Genomic DNA, 22,541 nt, shown 5'->3' with positions numbered 1-22,541 from the left:
CTCCCCGCGCCAGATTTCTGCGGCGCGGGAATACATTTCCGAATAAATCGCGGGAGCAGAACTCTAGCACGGAGCTCCATAAACAAACAGCACGCGTCGCGTTTTTAACGTGACTTTGCACGCGATAAGATAATATATCCAGTTAACCTGATACAGTACACGCGGTTACAAGTAACAAATCACAACTAAATACATTTGCAAGCTAGAGTAAACGAGGCAACAACTTTAACCGCACGTACTTACACTTGAGAAATGTAGGAAGAAACCCATCCTGACGTCCATCAGTTACTCTTTACTGATCCTTCCTTTAACAAACTCAGATGAAGTATTCTTTGTAGCATGTAGCTTCCAGAAGTTTCCAACTGCTTGGTTATAATGCTGATGTTTCATCTTTGGGTAGAGACTCAATATATCCATCTGCAGTGTGACTTCAATCGACCGGCATGTTTGTGTGCGTGTGTTTGTGGGTGTGCGTGTGTTTGTGGGTGTGTGTGTGTGTGTGTCTGGGTTACTGCGTCAGAGGGCGGGGCCTCAGGTTTGAAATCTCCCGGGTTTGCGCGTGCACGTGAAAAACTTTGTTTCGTTCGTACGTCATGGCGAAACACCTAATGAGTCGGTATCAAGGCGACTCGTTTGAAGCACTATGATTCGACTCTTTTATAGATGAATCAACAGTTTTAAACACTGTATTCTTACAGATTTAAGCCTTAGCTGGATACTTCACTTCACTTAGAGCTGTGTTACACACTACATGGAGGGGAATTTTCAAAAACCCATAATATGGGCTCTTTAAATGGTTATTTCATAATTTGCAGTGGTTCTAAATTGCAGTCAATCATTTTTAAATCTATTTTGCTCTGTAAAGCTGCTTCTGACCATGGCTACACTAAATGGTTATAAGAGACATGTTTTAGGAATTATATGCAACATTATTTATTCTCTTAGGTAAGGTGAGATCTCAACTTTCAACTATCATACGTTGAGGGAAAATGTGCTTTATGCATTATAAAGCATAAAGCATCGCAATCAGTACTTTGTATCGGTCAATCATGATGACAGGGAGTTGATACATGGTATCATCTGCCTCAAAAATCCTGATCGGAGCACCCCTTATATATTTACAGTATCATTCATTCAGTTATTCATTCATTTTCTTGTCGGCTTAGTCCCTTTATTAATCTGGGGTCGCCACAGCGGAATATATATATAAAAGGGGCGACGCAGTGGCGCAGTGGGTAGCATGTTATATTTATAATTATTATGTACAAATAAATATTTATATACAAAACTAACTATAATTTTTTTAACACAATTGCTATATATATATATATATATATATATATATATATATATATATATATACACATACATGTATATATATGTATATATATGTACATGTATATATATATATATATATATATATATATATATATATATATATATAGCATTTGTGTTCAAAAATAAATTTATAGTTACAGTTTTGTACATAAATATTTTTTATTTAGTAGGATATCTGATTAAATGACACATGACTGTACCTGTGGTAGAGAGAGTTCCAGCTCGAGCAGAGGTCTTATACAGTGGTGCGTGGTAGAGGCTTGGCTCAGGAACATAGTTTTGCTGAGGTTCGAAATGAACCACAGGCAGCATAGGGTTCATTACCCTCGAAAGTGCATCTTCAACTACCATGCTTGTGTCATCCCAGCGACAGGCGTCCATGAACATCCCATGAACCAACACACCATCCTCCATGTTGGGGAGCTAAAGAAGCAGACCACATATTGACTTCATCAACATTTATGTTATCTTACGAATTAATATCATGCAAATTTGTGCTATAAAAAAACAACAACAATGTACTTCCCATGTGCTTACTCAAAAAAGCACATGCAATCACGTGAAATACATTGAACACGTGAAACATGGTTTCTCTGTAAGAGAAGAATTTAGAACTGTTTAAAAAAACATTTAAATTAAACTTTAATACATATGTTGCAGGTCCCGTGAAGAGTTATTAACTGCTTTTTTATTTGATGTTTGAAAATCTCAACAAAAATGAAGATATGGTGGGACATAGTGTGGCTCCTCCTCTTAAAAAAATTATTTAAAAAAACAGGCAAACGCGTTCCGTTTTATCATCGCTCTGCCTGTATGGGTGGTTAAGCTCAAATGCACGTCAGATTTGATTGGTCATATTTTTATGAGAACCTGAAGTATGTGGTGACGTGAATAATATCGTTATACCATTTAGGTGACCAACTGCAAGCTTTACATTAATTCATTTATTTATTCATTCATTTATTTTTCTTTGGCTTAGTCTCTCATTTATCAGGGGTGCCAACTGGCCCACCCAGGACTCGAACCAGTGCTCTTCTTGCTGTGAGGCAAGAGTGCAAACCATGCCACCCCGAGCTTTTACATTCATTCATTACTTTTCGGCTTAGTCCCTTTATTAATCGGGGAGAACATGCACACAGAAATGCCAACTGACCCAGCCGAGGCTTGAACCAGTGACCTTGTTGCTGTGCGCTGACAGCACTACCTACTGCGCCACCACGTCGCCCAGCTTTTACATGTTTTTATAAATATTAAATCTCCTGAACTCTGAATTTTTTGTCACTTTTTTGGTGCAAATTAGCTTATAGATATAAAAAAATAACAAGTATCAAGCATTAAAAATCCTTTACATTTTTTTATTTCATGGGACCTTTTAATGTTGTCACAGTGGTTGCAATGGGTAGCATGATCGCCTCACAGCAAAAAGGTCGCTGGTTTGAGTCTCGGCTGGGTCATTTGGCATTTCTGTGTGGAGTTTGCATGTTCTCTCCATGTTCACGTGGGTTTCCTCCGGGTGCTCAGGATTCCCCCACAACTCCAAAGATGTGCTATAGGTGAATTGGGTAAGCTAAATTGTCCGCAGTGTATGTGTGTAAATGAGTGTGTATAGATGTTTCCCTGTAATGGGTTGCAGCTGGAAGGGCATCCACTGTGTAAAACATATGCTGGATAAGTTGGCGGTTGGTTTCGCTGTGGTGACCCCAGATTGATAAAGGGACTAAGTCGAAAAGAAAATGATTAAATGAATGAATGAATGAATGAATGAATGAATGAATGGGACCTTATAATATCACTTTTTTTCCACTCTTACCTCCTGGTCCATGTCAAGTTCTTTCCCTGGCGCAAGGGTTTTCTGAGCTTCAGTGACAAGGGTCTGGTCTCTGTACACTGGAACCATGTTAAAACGAAAATTCAGTTCATCTATAGGCAGGTTGTATTTGCGTGCGTGATTCTGGAGGGCACCTACAAGACACAAACACCAACTTTTTATTGAACAAAAGAGTTTCAGATGACCTTTGAAAAATACTGTAAATGATATTTGGTTTTCACCACGCATTGATGCAAGCTTGTTACATACCTGTGAGGAATCCTTGAGGAAAGAAGAATCCAGAAATCCAAAAAGACTTAGGCTGACCCCTTGTGATCCAGCTCTGCTCCAAGACACACAAACACACATACAACCAGATTTGTGAATGAAGAGCAAACATCATTTAAAATAAAAAGAAGCAAAACAACTTTAACCCCCAGTGGAAAAGAAGTCAAGTCAAGTGTGAAGCTGACAGATCATTTCTACTTCACATCATTCAGATCCTATGAAAGAATAAGTGACTAGATGGTTGTAGCTGGTGGACACAACAACCAAAATAACTCCAACTCAGACTCTCAAATCATACTACTGGGGAGGTTTTAGCAATATTTCTAAGCAGATAAATAATATATGTTAATATTAGTGTGATATAGTCATTCAAGTTTACCTAATTTCTTTGCCCAACAAAGTTTGCAGCAAGGAACAACTGAATTGTTATTTATTCAGTGGAAATATTGCCTTTTGGCTCAGCTCTTAAATTGCATTCACCCTCCAAACTGCACACTTGCTGCTTGGCAAGAAACATGACAAGAATGTCAATGAGGTTTGTGCGCTTCCTTCTCTAAATCTCCTCTTCATCATATCATGCTGGAAAACTCTTGAGTATAGCACAGTCATCTACACATTTTCAAGACAGGCTTACTTTTTGGCTTTTTTTCTCCTAATATGAATCTCTTTTGTGAGAAATAGAGTAATTTATGTTAAAATGTCTTGTCTCTGAAATTGTTAAATATCTCACATAATATCTTACGCATATAGTACACCATTCATTCTTTCATTGTTCATTCTACTCTGCTATTCCGAATTTGGGGTTTAAAATTTCCATACTTTTTAAAGAGCCACTATTATGCATTAAAATGGATCATGTTTGGGTTTTGGGGGTCTTCAACAATATCTGATATGCATGCAAGATCAAAAAACACTTTCATTGTCTTATAAAATGCATTTTATTTTCACCTAATTATCCCAGCGACTTCCATATGATTCGTTCAGCGATTCATTTGTTCCCTAACCCCGCCTTAGCGCAATGCTAGTCTGCGCTGATTGGTCCGATGACCCAGTCTGTTGTTATTGGTCGACTGTGTTCAGCATGAGACAGAGACAAATGCCCAGCATGGCTCATCAACAAGTAGTCAGAATGTGTAGAAACACAGCAGCAACAGCTGGACTATTTTAAACCCTGACCTCTGCACGTGTGTAGGAACAGCTGACGGTGGCCATAGCAACGACAGTGGATCTCGAGCTCATAAACGCATTTAAATCCATTTAAAATTTTACAAGCGGAGCGGAATGACCTGAACGGCGTGCCTGGTCTGTCATGTGACCAGCCACCGGCTGCCACTGGAATAGTAGGTGATCCGAGGGTGTTATAGATTGTACCTAAAACTTAAGGACCGGGGGAAGGGGGTGAAATGACCGGAGTGTTCTGAGAGAAATTACAAAACTGGAGATGGGTCTGTAATACGGGAGACTCCTGAATAAAAACGGCCTTAACTGGATATTTCACTTCAAGCTGTGTTACACACTACTACTGGAAAGTCTTTTTAAAAACCTATAATAGGGGCTCTTTAAAAGAAATGAATGAGAATTTAGTAAAATAAATGTTTAAATGTTAAAAAATTTAAACTAAATGTTTAAATGTTAAAGTTTTTGAAATGTTTAGAATGTTTAAATGTGACAGTAAATACACTTGTAAGGTTACAAAAGGTTTCCATTTAAAATGAATGTCATACTTTGACTATATTTATCAAGTGCAACCTAAATAGCTTCAACAACCTAAATAACTAAAACAACCTAAATAACTTCAAAATGTGTCAATAATTTAATCAATACTTTTTATCAAAGTATCCTGAAAAATGTATAATGGTTTAAAAAATAAGAAATAAAATAACAAAATACTCTTTAACACTACATGTCATTAAAATGTCATTCAAATGTCACTACATGTCATTCAAAGCGCTAAAAAGAAAAAAAAAATCAATAAAACAAGCAAATAAAGTTATTCTAAATATAGCAGTAGTTTATTTATATTTTGTGAGACAACAAAAATCCTAATAAACCTAATACCTTTGAATTATATTTTATATCCAGTTACAAAAAAATGTGTACAAATGTGGACATTTAAGGAGAATAACATCAGTTTTGTTTCTTATCCCACCAAGCATTTCTGTGTTTAAAATACATCTAGTAGACATCTAAACAGATATCTGAGATGTTTCTCATAGATTTTCACTGAGAACCTAGAATTATCCTCTTTTTTTTTTGCCAAGACACCTGTGTTAAAACATCTATAAGACTTCTTATATATATATATATATATATATATATATATATATATATATATATATATATATATATATATATATATATATATATATATATATATATATATATATATATATGATTTTTATATTCAGTATTGTACTTTAGTTTAAGATTCGGAAGAGACCTGAACTAGTCACGTTAGCATACACTATGCTCGGCATGCTTGCTGAGTCCTGAAACACATTCTTCTGCAGTCCATCCATATTAACATGAGCTTATGGTGTGTGTCTGTGTGTTATATAAGTGAGCACTCAGACCAGCCACATGGAACAGCACATCCCGTCAGAGATAACAGTTTGGGTGTCCATCAACCCGTGCAGTGAGCTATGATCATGTGTGTGTGCCAGACTGCAAATCCAGCATATATAGTAAAGCAATTGTAGAGGTTTTAATAGTTTTTTTGACTGAGTGTCATATTGTGTCACTTTGGGAATGGCTGTGCAGTTTTCTGGCTCCATTCGGGAATTTCAATGCCAGAAATAACAGCTCATATTTCACTAGCCTTTACTGGAATCCCGACCCAAAGAAAATTGGCCATGTACAGTATATAGCTCCCCAATACTGAGGGAAAAAATGTATCCGTGTACACGCTTGTGAGTGGAGTTTTAAACCTATTTTTCATTTGGAATAATACAGTCATAAAATAAAAACTGGCTTCAAGCCTGCGAGCCATGCGTCAAAATGTGTGATGCAAAAAAACAAAGCAAAAATGCTGCTCTTGACCCTTTTTTACATGTTATTTTACATTTTTTCCAAGGTTCACTTATGACATTTTAAATTCAGAATAAGATTGTTAAATAAATGCATTCAATAGATTTGTGAAACTTGATAACTGAAATATGACGGAGAGTGCTTTCACACCTACACTTTTGTTTTGGAACCTGTTCGTTTGGCATATGTGAAACCACCAATCGCTCTCGGATCCACGCCAAATCAAACGCTCCGAGATCGCTTGAATGAGGTGGTCTCGGGTTGATTGAAATGAACTCTGGAGCGGATCGATTGCAGTGAGAAAGCAAACGATCCGAGCGCGGTTATATCACTCTGTTTTATGGATATGTAATGGGCATATGGCTATATAAAGAGAGAATTATAAGTAGGGCGGGAAGTTTCGCGAGTCTCCGGATGCCCGCAAACGAGTGATAATCTCCCGGTAATCTTGCGTCTCCCTCCCGGTCCTCAAATAGGCTACGTTGCTCACCCTTCTCACCCCTCCCCAACGCATCTCTCCTTACTCTTTAGACACGTCGCGTGCACCTTGTCAAACCCCACCAAACCACAACCTCTCCTGACAGCTGAGCGGGACTCTGCAAAATAAACCCTGACACTCTGACCAATGTGAGAAGAGTTTACTCACACGTGACTTGTTTTAGCTCTTTTGGCCTGATTACAAACTTTGCAGTGTGAAAGCGAACCGCTCCAAGAGCAAAGAGCAACAATGTAACAGTTGTAATCTCTGTTTCGGAACAACTGAATCGATTCACAGGTGTGAAAGCACCCATACACTACCTGCAGGGCTGGAGCAAGCTGAACTGGTGCTCTAGGCAAACAACGATCACGCCGCCCTTAACCAGAAAGTGAAAATGAAAGTGACCGGTTTGCTTGGTAGTGTCGCGGACGAGGTCGCCTCTATGGACGCGTTGGCCCTGACTACCTGACAAAAGTCTTATTGTCAATCTCGATTGTAAGAGCAACAAATATTAACTTGACTTGTAGTTGTTTATTTGAAAAAGTAGCAGAAGATAGGTTTTTCCGATGAATCATCTGTTGAACTGCATCCCAATCATTACAAATACTCACAAAGACTTATTGGAACCTGCACAGCCCTAAGATTCCCACAGAAATTAGTCAAGTTTGGTGAAGGAAAAATCATGATTTGGGGTCACTTTCAGTATGAGGGTGTGCAACATCAATAGCCTGAGGTGTCAAGACATTTGTGCCGCCCATTACATTACATCTGGAGGTCCTGCAAGAATGCTTTCTTTGCCATTCAGACTATGCAGCCTCACTGATTCCATCCAAGACCAGCGATGAGATGATCCCAAGGTTTCCATAATCCTGGACCAGGCCGTATCCTGAGCAGATGCTGTTCTGGTCATGGAGGAGTGGAGAGCATGAGAGTGATTCCTGTGATGCTCCAGGGTCAGACAAGCCTTCGCTGAGGTCCAGCATTCTCCAGCCTCTGGCGCCTAGACCGCAGATCTGCACAAGACATTTGGCCATAGGAGAAATGGTCGTGTCCAACTGAGCCTGGTTTCTCTCAAGGTTTTTTAATTCTTCACTTTCGCCAATTCGTGAAGATTTTTCCTCGCCACTGTTGCCACTGGCTTGCATGGTTTGGGATCTGTAGAGTTGCGCATCGATGGATTTGCTCTTCAGTGTTTGGACTCTTAGTAGTGATTATTAACCACACTGAACTGAGCTAAACTAAACTGAACTTAAACACTGAAAACTGAACTACACTGTTTAAATTTACTATGATCTTCTATGTTAAGCTGCTTTGACAATTTACATTAGCTGCTTTTCCACTATCGTGCCAAACCGTTCTAAGAACACTTCGGTACGGTTAAGGTTGTTTCTCCACTGAGCCTGGAACGGCGCGGCACGATTACAAACCGTTCTCGGCCCGGAATTCTCGGCACGGTTAGACAACCGTGCTGAACTGTGCTGACAGATTCTGTGTGTTGACGTCGCGACTCGGTTGCTAAGCTACCACAGCTGGCTCAGCAGAAGCGCGCTAGTCATCAGACATCCTCAATAAACTACAGTAACGTTACATTTAATATAAAATAATGATCCAGGTCTAAACGATACAGTTTGAAAAGGGTTTTAATACCATAGAGCAGTCTCTGGCAGAGAAGTGAATAACTCATCACATTGTTACGAAGATATTTTATTCATTAAAGTTATTATTTTATTGACTTGAATACAGACCTACTTCGCCTGCGTGAATGTGAGTTTATTGCACGCAGCGCTGTATTTCACAGCACAAAACTCGCTCTGATCCGGTAGAGACATGCCAGCGACTTGCGCTGCTGACTTTTTTTTCCTGCTGCGCATCGAATAAAGCGAATAAAGTCACGCTTTGCATCGTCGATGTCCAAATTCCACAACAACATCACTATATCCATGGAACTTGCAGACTCTTTTAACAACGAGGAAATAATTGCACTTTTTAATTCAAAGCCAGGACAGCTTGTTAATACCGGCGAGACCACCTGAAGGACGGCGTGTTCGTGTTGTAATGTCGGCCGTCCAAAAGACTTTGCTTGAAAGCTTTACGGAGCGGCACTGTAACTGTCCAAGGTACTGTTGTATGATTTATATTATAGCATATGCACTAATAAACAAGTCAAAAGAATGAATATGGATTCTTAAATGTCAGTATTGCTTTTACTCAAAAAATATCAATACGTTTTGACAAATGTTTTATAAAAATAAAATGAGCAATTTTCATCATTTCAGCTATATGCAATTATATGATTCAGTTAATACATAAGTTATATGACATTTATGAGGCATGTAACATGTTTCTGTGTTTTTGTTTTTTTGTTCTTGATGATCTTTAATATAACTACGCAAATATTTTCTAAAACGTCTAGCAATAATTCGCCTACAGCTTAATTATGAACACAAAAATAATTATAATAATAAAAATAAAATGATCAAAATAAAAAGATAATAGAGCAGCATTTTGCTAAATATAATAGTGCTTAATATGCTTTAAATCCTGCAATATATGTGTTGTTTCATATTCGTTTTGTTTTTTTACTAGCTGCATTCGTTATTTAATGTTTGAATGGTAAAATGAAACCAATTAAGCGATGGCTGTTATTTGTTTTACTATCGAAATGTAGTATATTTTAAATCATTATCAACTTTTGATATAAAAACGCAGTGTAATTTAATTAATTTTTAAAAAAGAAATAATTTATGTACTGTGTTTTTATTAGTGAAAGTGCCCGCTCACTTTTGACAAGGCCTGTCCAAAATTATATTTCTGCCACTATAATACAAATGCACTATTATTGTTGTCTTATCATTGTTTATTTTTCTGTTATGTTCAGAGATTTTAAATATTATTTATTTCCCCTCCAATTATTTTCAATCGTCACGTTACTTTTTGGTAATTTTCCATCCAAATAAAATTTAGCCAGAGCTGCGCAACATATAAATAAATAAGGGTGCACATGTACCTATATTTAGCACCCCTATTTGATAGAGCGGCATAACAGTGTTTAGTCACATGGTTGCTTTTGCTTTTATGAAAAAACATAAATAAATAGTTTTGGCTCTTATTTAACTTTAATTGAACAAAGGGAGCCGTTTACATTGCATTACCAAGGCAACTACTGATGCGTTGTGTGTAATGTTTTAAAGAGCTTTGTCGCAGCACGACAGTGGAAAATGAAACCGTATCCGTGCTGTCTGGCCCGGTTTGGCACGGAATGGAACAGTTCTGTTTAAAGAACGATTCAGCACGATAGTGGAAAAGCGGCTATTGTAAAAGCGCTATACAAATAAAGGTGAATTTAATTTAATTTATTAATAAGTTATTTGATGCAGTCCTTCAAACTCCTGGGAGTCATACACAATATTAATTCTTTTTCCTCTGTATCATGACTTTATATTCTATACTGGTCATTATTTCTGTTTAGTGACACGATTTTCGTCTAAGCAAAGTCAGTCCTTGCTGTCCTAATAACATCATGATCAAGACATGATCATATTTTATTTTGGTAAAATAAGCTAAATCTAGAGGCCTTTGTCTTTCATATAAGCCAGTTCTGATGCCAAATGATCAAGTAGAAGTCAAGTTATTATTTGTTGTTCCTAAAACTTGGCAAAACGACAAGACTTTTGTCAGGTAGTGTATATGCGATAACACTTTTTAACCAAAGGTAAAAAACAGTGCTAGATTTTTTTTTAATGTTGTTATAATGAGTGTATGTTTGTGGTCATTATAAAATTATGGCCAGACAAATTAGCAGGAAGCCACGATATAGCACATTTCTGACAATATATATAAATAAATCTAATATAAATTTTATATATGTATATATATATATATATATATATATATATATATATATATATATATATATATATATATATATATATATATATTTATATATATATATATATATATATATATATATATATATATATATATATATATATATATATATATATATATATATATATATATATATATATATATATATATATATATATATATTGGTGAAGGGCCCTATGAAATCAGCTTTTATTAAATTTTTTTCCAAATTATTTTTTTTCCATTAAATATTTTACTTTTTTTTTGTTCATTTTCTAATTCTTATGAACTACACTTGAACTCCATTTAATAGGGTTTCTAAAATGTACATTTTGTTCTTTTTTATATTTCATATATAGAAATATAAGTCTATTCATTTTCTTGTCGGCTTAGTCCCTTTATTAATCCGGGGTCACCACAGCGGAATGAACCACCAACTTATTCAGCAAGTTTTTACGCAGCGGATGCCCTTTCAGCTGCAACCCATCTCTGGGAAACATCCACACACACATTCACACACACACTCATACACTACGGACAATTTAGCCTACCCAATTCACCTGTACCGCATGTTTTTGGACTGTGGGGGAAACCGGAGCACCCGGATGAAACCCATGCGAAGGCAGGGAGAACATGCAAACTCCACACAGAAACACCAACTGAGCCGAGGTTCGAACCAGCGACCTTCTTGCTGTGAGGCGACAGCACTACCTACTGCGCCACTGCCTCGCCCGAAATATAAGTCTAATTATATTTAATTCCAAAATATAAATTTGAATTCCTTGATTCTGTCCATGTTTTCCACATCGCAAAAAATCCCAGAGCCCAACTAGTGCTCTGATTTTGACTCTACACACATACCTCTATAAATGCTGTGCGCAGGTTGAGGTCTCTAACCCAGCTGCCAAGAGGTTTGAGAGATGGATAAGCAGCATTAGACCAGTGATCAGGAACCTGGTTATTCAGGAAACTGTTATAAATCTTCTCCATTTCTTCTGACATCACCACCAGACCTGCTATCGCCTTCTGCAGAGTACATAGTGAAGTCTGCAGAGAAATACAAACACAATCAACAACACACAGATTAGTACGATTAATATTTCATTCATTCCTGTTTAAATAGCTACTGTAATCAATCTATCATTGCTTACTTTGAGCACACGCAGCAGGAAGTTAAAGCGGTCTACTTCCTGTCCAAGCACAGTGGTGAGAGAGTTAACTCTACCTTTGGGGTCTTGCAAGAACAGACTCTCCACTGCTGCATCCATATCTAGTTTATCTGCTCAGATGCATGTCATACACACACACACACACACAGACACGCGCACACACACACACACACACACACACACACACACACACACACACACACACACACACACACACACACACACACACAGGTCGAAATCTCATTATAAGACCAGTGGACTGACTCTCGACTTGTCCAGGGAACTGCAGGGGTTTAAAACTGACCAGGAATCTTTGCTAAGATGGAATCAGCCAGTTCGTGGACCACCTCATCGTTGCTCTTCCCTCCACCTGCTGCTGAAGAACGAGGCTGGACTTCCAGAATAGTGTTGATCACAGTCATTGTCTCCTGTCTCTGTTTTCAAAAATGGAAAGAAGATCTATGATTGGCAGTGGCGGTTCTAGTTTAAATGCCACCCTGGTCGAAACCACCCCAAACATACCCCCTCTCCATCCACCAAGAAATAAAGACACTAGGTGGTTGACTTTATATATATTTTAAATATTTAAATATATATTTTAAATATGTATATTTAAAATAATTATAGACACACACATACATAGCGCAGACACACACACACACACACACACAGACACACACACAGACAGTGAGAGAGACACGCGGCTGTGCTGATGAAGTAAATCTAAAGTGAATCGCTGTACTTCATTCCACACATGCACTGTTTTAAACATGTAAAACTTGTAAAACTCGCTCTTGATCACGTTTGATGATGGTTGATGATCCTAGCAAACTGAACAGACCCTTTTTTTCCGGTTGCTTTGCGCTCGTCCTGTCTTGTTGATATGATTATATGCGTTACTACAGAGACATGTTAATGCGCGCAGCTGTCAATCAATATTGGTGGGCAGGGGGACCGCACTCCTACGTCAAGTTGCGGTCGATCTGAAAACCGCTCCAATTGGTCCACCGTTTTTATTTTGTGAAATTTGAAAAAAAAGGACTGGGTGTGTTTATTTCACCCCAATATGATAGTACACTATACTTACACACATATCTGTCCAAACAGCTTTAAAAGTAGATTTTTCACCATAGGTGCCCTTTAAAGTATCATCATCATCATATAAATTTTAGTTTTGTTGACTAGCATGTCGACGCATATCGGAGTGCATGTACAGTAAATAACCGGGATCATGAGCAGTGCATGTGATGCACACGAGAATAAATTTCTCTGCAAATGCGTAAATTTGTTTTCACCAGCGTTGTTTCGGTTGCACCGTTGCACATACAGTATAGAATAACAAACTTGCGTATGCAAAAGATGCCAAATGCATAATATATATTTATTTTCTTTTAGCACCATTTCCCCAAGCTGCCCCCAGCAAGATGCCGCCCTGGGCGATCGGCCATATGTCCAAATTGATGATTGGTATTATACAAGCTTCAGGTGCTTAAAGGAACAGTCTACTTTTTTGGAAAATAGGCTCAAAACTCCCCCAGAATTAAACATTTGAGTTTTTCCATTTTTAATCCATTCAGCCAGTCCAGGTCGGGCAGGAGCACTTTTATCTTAGCTCAGCATAGATCATTGAATTAGATTAGACTATTTGCGTCTCACTCAAAAATGACTAAAAAGCTTCTTTAATTTTCTTACTTAAAGCTTAAATTTTCTTTTCTTACATTTTGTACTAGGCGGTATGGCTAGGAACTATATTCTCATTCTGGCATAATAATCAAGAAACTTTATTGTCTTATGGCTGCAGCAGGCACAATAATATTACACAGTGACAGAAAATCTGATAAATTGTATCATCATAACCAATGTGACCACCTGCTTGCACAGGGAGCTCGCGGTGCAACCAGAGAGACATCTGAGAGAGATGGGTTCCACCACGACTTTATCATAAATGCACCAAATATAGTATGATTTGATGTATTTAATCAACCTTTTTCTATTCTGATAATCACAATTAGTTATAGTCATATTTTCATCAACAAAAAGTGGAGTGTTCCTTTAAAGATGTACACAGAGACAGTTACTATCTTCTGTTGTAGCACAATCATTTTTAACTCTGTATAAGAATGTCTGAATGACGACTGGGGCAATAAGCTTAAAAAAACTGGTTCTTGTGCCCCAAGCACAGATCTACCATACTTGAGGAAATTTATCTGCGTTGATCAATGTTTTTACATTAATAAAATAAGTGATGTACTGTACTATATGAACATTTTCAGAAGACTCAGACAAACCAATAAATGAATATAGATTACTTAAAACATGTATTTTTGTTGTTTTGGTGAGTGAAAGTCTAGGTTATGTTGACTTGATGGAAGAAAATGATATGAGAAAGCTAGAAACATCTTCATTTGTTTAACAATAATGATCAGAAGTCTTACAAGATTGTAAATGACAGTTTTAACAGTGATAGGTGATACGAGGAGATTGTAGTTTATTAAAACTTGTCTTGAGTGAAGGAGAACCCTAATTGACAGTTTAAATAAAAAAACTCCAGGTTGCAGTTCCAGTTTGCATACTTGTGCACTACTCTATGTTGTTTTCTCTTTTTGATGCCATGTCATGTTCACCCAAGTTGCTTCAAAACATTCATAAAGTAATCACTTAGGCTGCATTTACACTGCAGATCTTGATGGTCAACTACGATTTTGTGACTGTATCCGATTTTTTTTCTGACCTGCTTACATCGTCTTTTAAAAGTGACTCATATCTGATTGTCAGCATTTACACAGCACACGGCAAAGACGCAATGACTAGAAAAAAAAAAAAAAAAAAAAAGAGCGGGCGATGACTGACAGCTGATAATCAAGGAGTGCTCGTTTCTCCTTTTCTGTATTTAATCTGTTCACTGGCTTTAATTTATTGACAAATAGTTTTTTTACTATAGTTTATGACAGAAAAGTTCTCATTTGGCCATCTTCTTTTAATCTTGGACATTTTAAAGCAGTAGGCATCTTAATGTAATGTCCAGGTTGTGATTTATGCACATGATATATGCAACAGTTTTATATTAGTTCATGGTTACGTGGCGGATGTTACACTCTCGCTCTCTCTCTTGTTAACATGCTTAAATACTTGTGCTATGTGAAAATATAAAAGCATATTTAGTCCTCGTGTGGGGCGCAGTAGGTAGTGCAGTCGCCTCACAGCAAGAAGGTCACTGGGTCGAACCTTGGCTCAGTTGGCATTTCAGTAAGGAGTTTGCATGTTCTCCCTGCGTTCGCGTGGGTTTTCTCCAGGTGCTCCGGTTTCCCCCACAGTCCAAAGACATGCTGCAGGTGAATTGGGTAGGCTAAATTGTCCGTAGTGTATGAATGTATGAGGGTGACAGGCCGGCCGGAATGTGTAAAAAAAAAGTCGTTATCATATGGACAAGTCTAAATGGAGGACTTGTTCCAAAGAGCAGACCCGGCAACCATACGGGACTAAGGCCAAAGAAGAAGAAGAAGAAGATTTAGTCCTCGTGTATGAGATTTAAGGTTTGGGACTCTGCTGAAGTCTGTTCTGAAATGAAAGCGTCAGACTTGATGTCATTCGCTATGGTTTTTAATGATGTGCGACTGCCTACTACTGCCGACTACCTGCTTATACTGCTGACAAGAGGGCACAGATCTGAATTATATTCGATAAATTTCCACTGAAACTGATTTGAGTAAATCAGAATTTGTGATTTTTTCCTGCTTACACATACATGGGCCATATCTGATCTGTGCCATATGGGAGAAAAAAAATCGGAATTAAGTCACTTGAACAGTGCAGTGTAAATGCGGCCTTAGTCAGTCAGTCAGTCAGTCAATCAATCTTAAAATGTTGACATGAACAAACCTCATTGGTTCTTGCACACCATGCAACCATGCTGGAGCTTCTATGACCAAATGTGAATGCAATGTAAACATTTTTCAATGACCAAGGTTGCTGATCAATGTAAATGAATTCTGTTCGTGATATAAAGTGATCTGTGTGTCTGTTTTGAATGTCTGGATTAAATTGCTCAGTTTATACAAATGTATCTTCAATATGGAGGTTTTGTGTAAACAGACTGCCAATGGAGTGAAAAAAAAACATTTTATTTTTGATTAAAATCCCTTAATTAAAAAATGCTTTGATTATTACATTTCTTATGTGTTTGGAAAAAAATGTTGTAGTGACTAAATGATGAAAGGATTTTAATTTTGGGGTGAATTAAAGCTTTAGTTAATGACAAATGTGTAATAACATTTTAACCATGAAGCAGAAGATGAGACACAATCAGACTCTGATACTGGGTGACAAAATAACATTATAAAACTCATACACTAGATGAGTGCATGTATAGAGCAAATCTGTCGATCTGTATGCAGTTAGAAAAAGTGAAATTTACCTGGAAGGCCAGGTTAGCATTTTCATGCATTCCGAAGACCTCTGGATCATCAATCAGAGGCAGATCCTCAATATATTGTTTGTACTCTGTCAAGCTGTCCGAATCAGGAGCAAAGTAGATCCCTGTATAAAAGGAAAGAGCACCTTCTTATTTCAAGGTGAAGTGGGTAATGACCTAGGGGCACTAAAATGAAGTGTGTAATGAAGTGTAGTGACATTAAACAAAATCAATCAGGCATGTGATCAGCCAAGGACAAAAAAGAAGGATAACCAGCTGACATGCCTGATAACCCCCCTCCAGATACAAATAAACAGAAAAAGTAAGGAAATTTCAAACAGTTTTTACATCTAAACTCTTCATATACAGTCTATATACAGTGCAGTATATGAAAATTGTAAATCATAAAACTAAAACTAATTAACTAATTTACAACACTGACACTTGACCACACTATTTTCACACAATTTCAAATGTTTTGTATTTTAATAGTAATCTTTAATAGTTTAAAGTAACTTTTAAACAAATAGGTTTGTACAACTGTGCAAAAGTACCTTAAAATGATGTTAAATTTAATCATAAATTGCAGCATGTCTTTACTTTACATCAATCTCAGGAGACTTTGCGCCACTGACTCGTGCAGTGCTGTTGTTTCAGCAACAGCAACAGCCCATTTTGCAGTTTAGTTTAACTCTTTACTCCGTGATAAATAAACTACTATTTAGTCAGTCGTTTTAAATGTTTCATGTCATTAAATCATTCAACTTAATTGCCACTTCACAATTTCAGTTTATAGTAGGCTTGCTGCTGTAATTAAGGTTACATGGTGCTCGACTACAAAACAAAGTTGCTTTATGTGTGTTTTTGACACTTCTAAAACATAAAAATATCAATATATGTTTGCAGATATTTAAGAAACATGCCAAGTGAACAATCTTGTTTATCTGAAAAACAATGCTAAAGTCAGTTATTCCTTCTTTGAAAATGTGTTTTCTGTGCCGGGAAGTTGTCTTTGTTTTGTTTGTTTTAACCCGCTTAATGCGAGTTCAGCCAATTGTATTTCACCATCCAGGGTTGCCTTGATGGAAAACATAGTATTTCATTCATTTATTTAGGATGCTCTCAAAGCATGCGTCCATGACTGAAATGCGACCTCGGGTGGACAGTAGCAGACTCCGAAATGAGATGAAGATTCAGTTACACATGAGCTTATTAATTAGCAAATAATATTGATATTACCAGCGTAAACATTATGTGAGCAGGTTACATTGCAACCCCGTGTCCTAACAACACGCTACGAGACGAGATTTGAGGTGATAAGCAATTGGGCGGTTAGCACCAGACGAAACATGATAGAAATTTAAATAAAGCCATTCAGAAGCAGAATATGCACTCACAAAATGGCAAGGTTTTAATCTAATTAATACATATTAAACCTCTTTAACATTAGTAAACGTGCATGCTAAATCACTGATATGTGTTTTATTTCTGAAGTTTATTTATCAGTTCTGAAGCTCAATTTCAAACTGTTTATTTTATTTTTTAGATCTGAGGTGAACCATCTGCAGCTGCTTTCAGTAGTATGGCAATAAATGTCATGTAAAATGGCATTCAAGCTCACATTTAAACACTGAATAAAGCACATGAGGTGTACCCGAGGTGATAACAGATTATCCTGTTGTTCAGCGGTAAGAAATAGAAGCCGTTTCTAATATATCAACTCAAGGTGTTGGTTTGAACAAAAACTCTTTTTATATGGAAAATATTCCTTTTATCATGTATTGTTGCTTTAGAACAGGGGTCACCAATCTCTGTCCTGTCCCTCCAGGGTTTAGCTCCAACTTGCCTCAACACACCTGCCTGGGTGTTTCAAGTATACCTAGTAAGACATTGATTAGCTTGTTCAGGTGTGTTTGATTAGGGTTGGAGCTAAAATCTGCAGAACACCGGCCCTCCAGGAACAAGTTTGGTGACCCCTTGGTGACCCCAAGTTTTAGGCTCCATTGTCAGAGTTGCTCCTCAATCTTGCAACTTGTGCTTGCGATCGTTTTGATCCAGGAATGTAATACCTAGTTCAACCACTGGGTGTCAAACTTACATACTGCACCTATAAAGAAAGTGAACTTCAGTGGATCACATGGAATGTTTTGACAAAGTTTTTGGTTCCTTATATGGTCTTTAAATGTCTCCTGATGTTTGCTGTATGCGCAAGATGAAAAAGCTCTTGGATTTCATTCAAAAGATCTTAATTTGTGTTCCAAACAAAGAACAAGGGTCCCAGGAGATTGGATCAAGATGAGAGTGAGTAATTAATAACAAAAAAAGAGTAAATGAGCCATGTTAGGGAATAATAAAATATACTTCCTATCTGCATGTGCTTGCCAGTCATGTACATTTATTAACTTTATCATGTAGGATGCATTATTTGAACAGCCCATTACCCTGCATATTGATAGCTGTTACACTATAAAGTGCACATTATAGAACTACTTTTACAATTTCATTATATTATATGCACAGTGCATCCAACAGATAAGAAAATAGGAAAATCAGTAATGGCTGGGAGCTACAATCAATCCCTGGTGTTATGCTGTGCATTCCCAAACACAATGTATGCGGAAGAAGTCTGGTTGTATGACAATCGTCACAGCAACACCCCCTATCCCAAATAACAGGGTCAAAAAACGTGTAAAAAAGTTAAATCTGTATTTAAATGGAAATGTCACATCGCTGATCATTTTAAAGTTGTCTTTAGGCTAGTTCACACCAACACCAACAAACAGGTCTGTCTGAGTTTGTTGGATCACAGTGTTACCCCTGTCAGTATATGTTTCCATTGGTCAGAGTTTGTTTTCACCTGACTGAACATGTTCAATTGGCATTTGTTGGGTCGTGGAACATCTGAGCAGTGACTTCCAGCAAACGTAATCTGAGCAGGGGCCGCTTTTAGATGTAAAACATAAAGGAGAGATCGCACCAATGCTCTCTGAAACGATTCACTCTCACACACTCTCATACTAGTTTTAATAGTGTTCTTTGAAAGTGTTTTGGACAATGTGTGATAATACATTCATTCATTCATTCATTTTCTTTTCGGCTTACAGCGGAATGAACCGCCGACTTATCCAGAATATGTTTTATGCAGTGGATGCCCTTCCAGCTGGAACCCAACACTGAAAAACCCATGCACTTTTATTCACACACATACACTACAAACAATTTAGCTTACCCAATTCACCTACAGCGCATGTCTATGGACTGTGGGGGAACCGGAGCATCCAGAGGAAACCCACTCGAACACAGGGAGAACATGCAAACTCTACACAGAAATGCCAACTGACTCAGCCGAGGCTCAAACCAAATGCAAAATAAAGAAAGCATAAAGACTGAGTCTTCTTAAATTTGTGAACCATCACAAAAATTATTATTTAAGTTTGATGCGGTTATTACTTTGGTTTTATTATTGTGCTATTTAAGTGAAACATATTCATGTAGGCCTCATAATTGTGTTCATTTTTTTCTCTCACAAACATGCTGCAAGTAAATTATGCTCTGTTGTTTAAACTATGCTGCTATTTGCATGTTAAATTAAACCTCATCAAATAAGTGGTATTTTCAATAGGTCAAAGACAGTTGTAGATATTAATTTAAATCAATTTAAATATAGATTTGTTCATATTTGCCAGTTCAAGCACAGAGGTCATGTTTTAGTGTTTTCCACAAACACTTCAATATAAAACTATCAATCATTCATCTGCCTAGTGTGCTAATGAATGCACTTGCAGTCTCTGTTCTCTGCATTAATAAATGTATAATCTGTTCCAGCCAACTCTTCCTGTAAGTCTGTGATTAGAAATGAAAATGTATAGTGAAAAGGAAAGTTATTTAAAGTCTTATATTCTGTAAATAACTAAAAAGGCAGAAAGATACATTAATGATGGCTGGATTTTGGCTTATTTTAAGTAAAAAATATCAATAAATAAAATAAATGATAAAAAAATAATAATATATAAGTCATTATATATATATATATATATATATATATATATATATATATATATATATATATATATATATATATATATATATACACATACATACACACACTGGCCACTTTATTAGGTACACCTTACAAGTACTGGGTCGGACCCCCTTTTGCCTTCAGAGCTGCCTTAATCCTTCTTGACATAGATTCAATAGGGTACTAAAAATATTCTTAGAGAGTTTGGTCAATATCGAGATGATAGCATGACACAGTTGCTGCAGATTTGTTGACCACATCTGTGGTACGAATTTTCCATTCCACCACATCATAAAAGGTGTTTTATTGAATTGAGATCTAGTGACTGTGGAGGCCATTTGAGTACAGTGAACTCATTGTCATGTTCAAGAAACCAGTCTAAGATCATTCACGCTTTATAATATGGTGCGTTATCCTGCTGGAAGCAACCATCAGAAGATGGGTACACTGTGGTCATAAAGGGATGGACATGGTCAGCAACAATTGGTACTAATAAGCTCAAAGTGTGCCATGAAAATATCCCCCACAACATTACACCACCACCGCAAGCCTGAACCATTGATACAAGGCAGGATGGATCCACGCTTTCATGTTGCTGATGCCAAATTCTGACCCTAGCACCTGAATGTCCCAGCAGAAATCAAGAGTCATCAGACCAGGCGACATTTTTCCAATCTTCTATTGTGCAATTTTTGTAAGCCTGTGTAAATTGTAAACTCAGTCTCTTGTTCTTAGCTGACAGGAGTGGCATTCAGTGTGGTCTTCTGCTGCTGTAGCCCATCTGCCTCAAGGTTCGATGTGTTGTGCATTCAGAGAACCTGTTTTGCCTACCTTGGTTGTAACTTTCTATCAGCTGGAACCAGTCTGGCCATTCTACTCTGACCTTTGGCATAAACAAACACAGAACTGCCGCTCACTGAACATTTTCTCTTTTTTTCGAACCATTCTCTATAAAGCCTAGAGATTGTTGTGTATGAATATCTTAGTACATCAGCAGTTTCTGAAATACTCAGACCAGCCCTGTGAGGCACCAACAACCATGCCTTGTTCAAAGTCACTTAAATCACCTTTCTTCCACATTCTAATGCTCGGTTTGAACTGCAGCAGATTGTCTTGACCATGTCTACATGCCTAAATTCACTCAGTTGCTGCCATGTGATTGGCTGATTAGAAATTTGCATTAATGAGCAGTTGGACAGGTGTACCTAATGAAGTGTATTATTGCATATTAAGACCACCTGGACAAGGTAAAAACAGTTAGGGTACCCCCTCCCTTATTTAAAAAAAGTATTTCACTAAAAGTATATAATTTTTTCCATCATTGTAGTGTACATATACACAAAAAAGAGATTTTCAAATGTGTTATGATATTCAGAGAGCACTTAATATCAGCAATTACTCAAAAATACTACCAGGCTATTTAAAAGTATCTGAAAAAATTAGTTTTAACAAAGACATTTAAGGAATTACATGTACAGTACTGTATGTTCTGTACTGTAATACTGTATGAATTATCTGCACAGTACAATCAGAACAGCAGAAGTATTTCCCCATTGGAAAAATGCACACTCACTCCATCTATAATTTACACGTCTCTTTATACTCTACAGAACTGTACATAACACAAGTATGTACTGTATGTGTGTACCTGATTTAGAGTAGGTATAGCCTTCCTCTAATGTGGCCAGAGAGAAGAAACTCTTGAGTATGGTGCGCAAGCATCGCTGATCCCAGGCATCTGTCACCCTGCCTCCATACGTAATCTCACCTACAGAGACGATAAAACACATTCACATAAACATTTCTGCTCAATGCATGACTGACTGACACCTTGCCAAAAATTAATGAGACAGTTTGACATTCTGTGAAGCTTTCTTAATGAGTCTTTCCCAAAGCCTTTCATTTACTGGAACATTCCCTGCACAAACCAGATGCTGCAAATTTAATAACATTTATTGTCACCAGCTGATGGTCTGTGAAATGAAGTCTACTTAGAGCATTGCATTCATTCATAACATTTAAAAACATTATGGAAATTCTAATGAAATGGAAAGTTCAATAATGTTACATAAACAGTTTCATTCAATCTATTTATACTCATACACTGAAATGTATGCAAGTACAATGGACACAAT

At 37.2% G+C, this 22,541-nt stretch overlaps 1 protein-coding gene across 1 annotated transcript in view; it reads right to left on the bottom strand.

The window, feature by feature from the left end:
• The window catches only part of dnah6 (dynein, axonemal, heavy chain 6), a 233,378-nt gene that overhangs the window by 1,553 nt on the left and 209,284 nt on the right, over window positions 1-22,541 (bottom strand). The window contains exons 71-78 of the mRNA XM_073950785.1: window positions 22,055-22,174; window positions 16,389-16,510; window positions 12,279-12,408; window positions 11,957-12,084; window positions 11,667-11,852; window positions 3,416-3,488; window positions 3,149-3,300; window positions 1,539-1,761 (exon numbers count right to left, since the gene is read on the bottom strand). Of these exons, the coding sequence (XP_073806886.1) occupies window positions 1,539-1,761; window positions 3,149-3,300; window positions 3,416-3,488; window positions 11,667-11,852; window positions 11,957-12,084; window positions 12,279-12,408; window positions 16,389-16,510; window positions 22,055-22,174 (1,134 nt within the window). The remainder of the gene's footprint in view (window positions 1-1,538; window positions 1,762-3,148; window positions 3,301-3,415; window positions 3,489-11,666; window positions 11,853-11,956; window positions 12,085-12,278; window positions 12,409-16,388; window positions 16,511-22,054; window positions 22,175-22,541) is intronic.

This window comes from Danio rerio, chromosome 1 (assembly GCF_049306965.1).
Source record: "Danio rerio strain Tuebingen ecotype United States chromosome 1, GRCz12tu, whole genome shotgun sequence".
NCBI lineage: Eukaryota > Metazoa > Chordata > Actinopteri > Cypriniformes > Danionidae > Danio > Danio rerio.
This window is presented reverse-complemented; position numbering and strand designations above follow the sequence as displayed.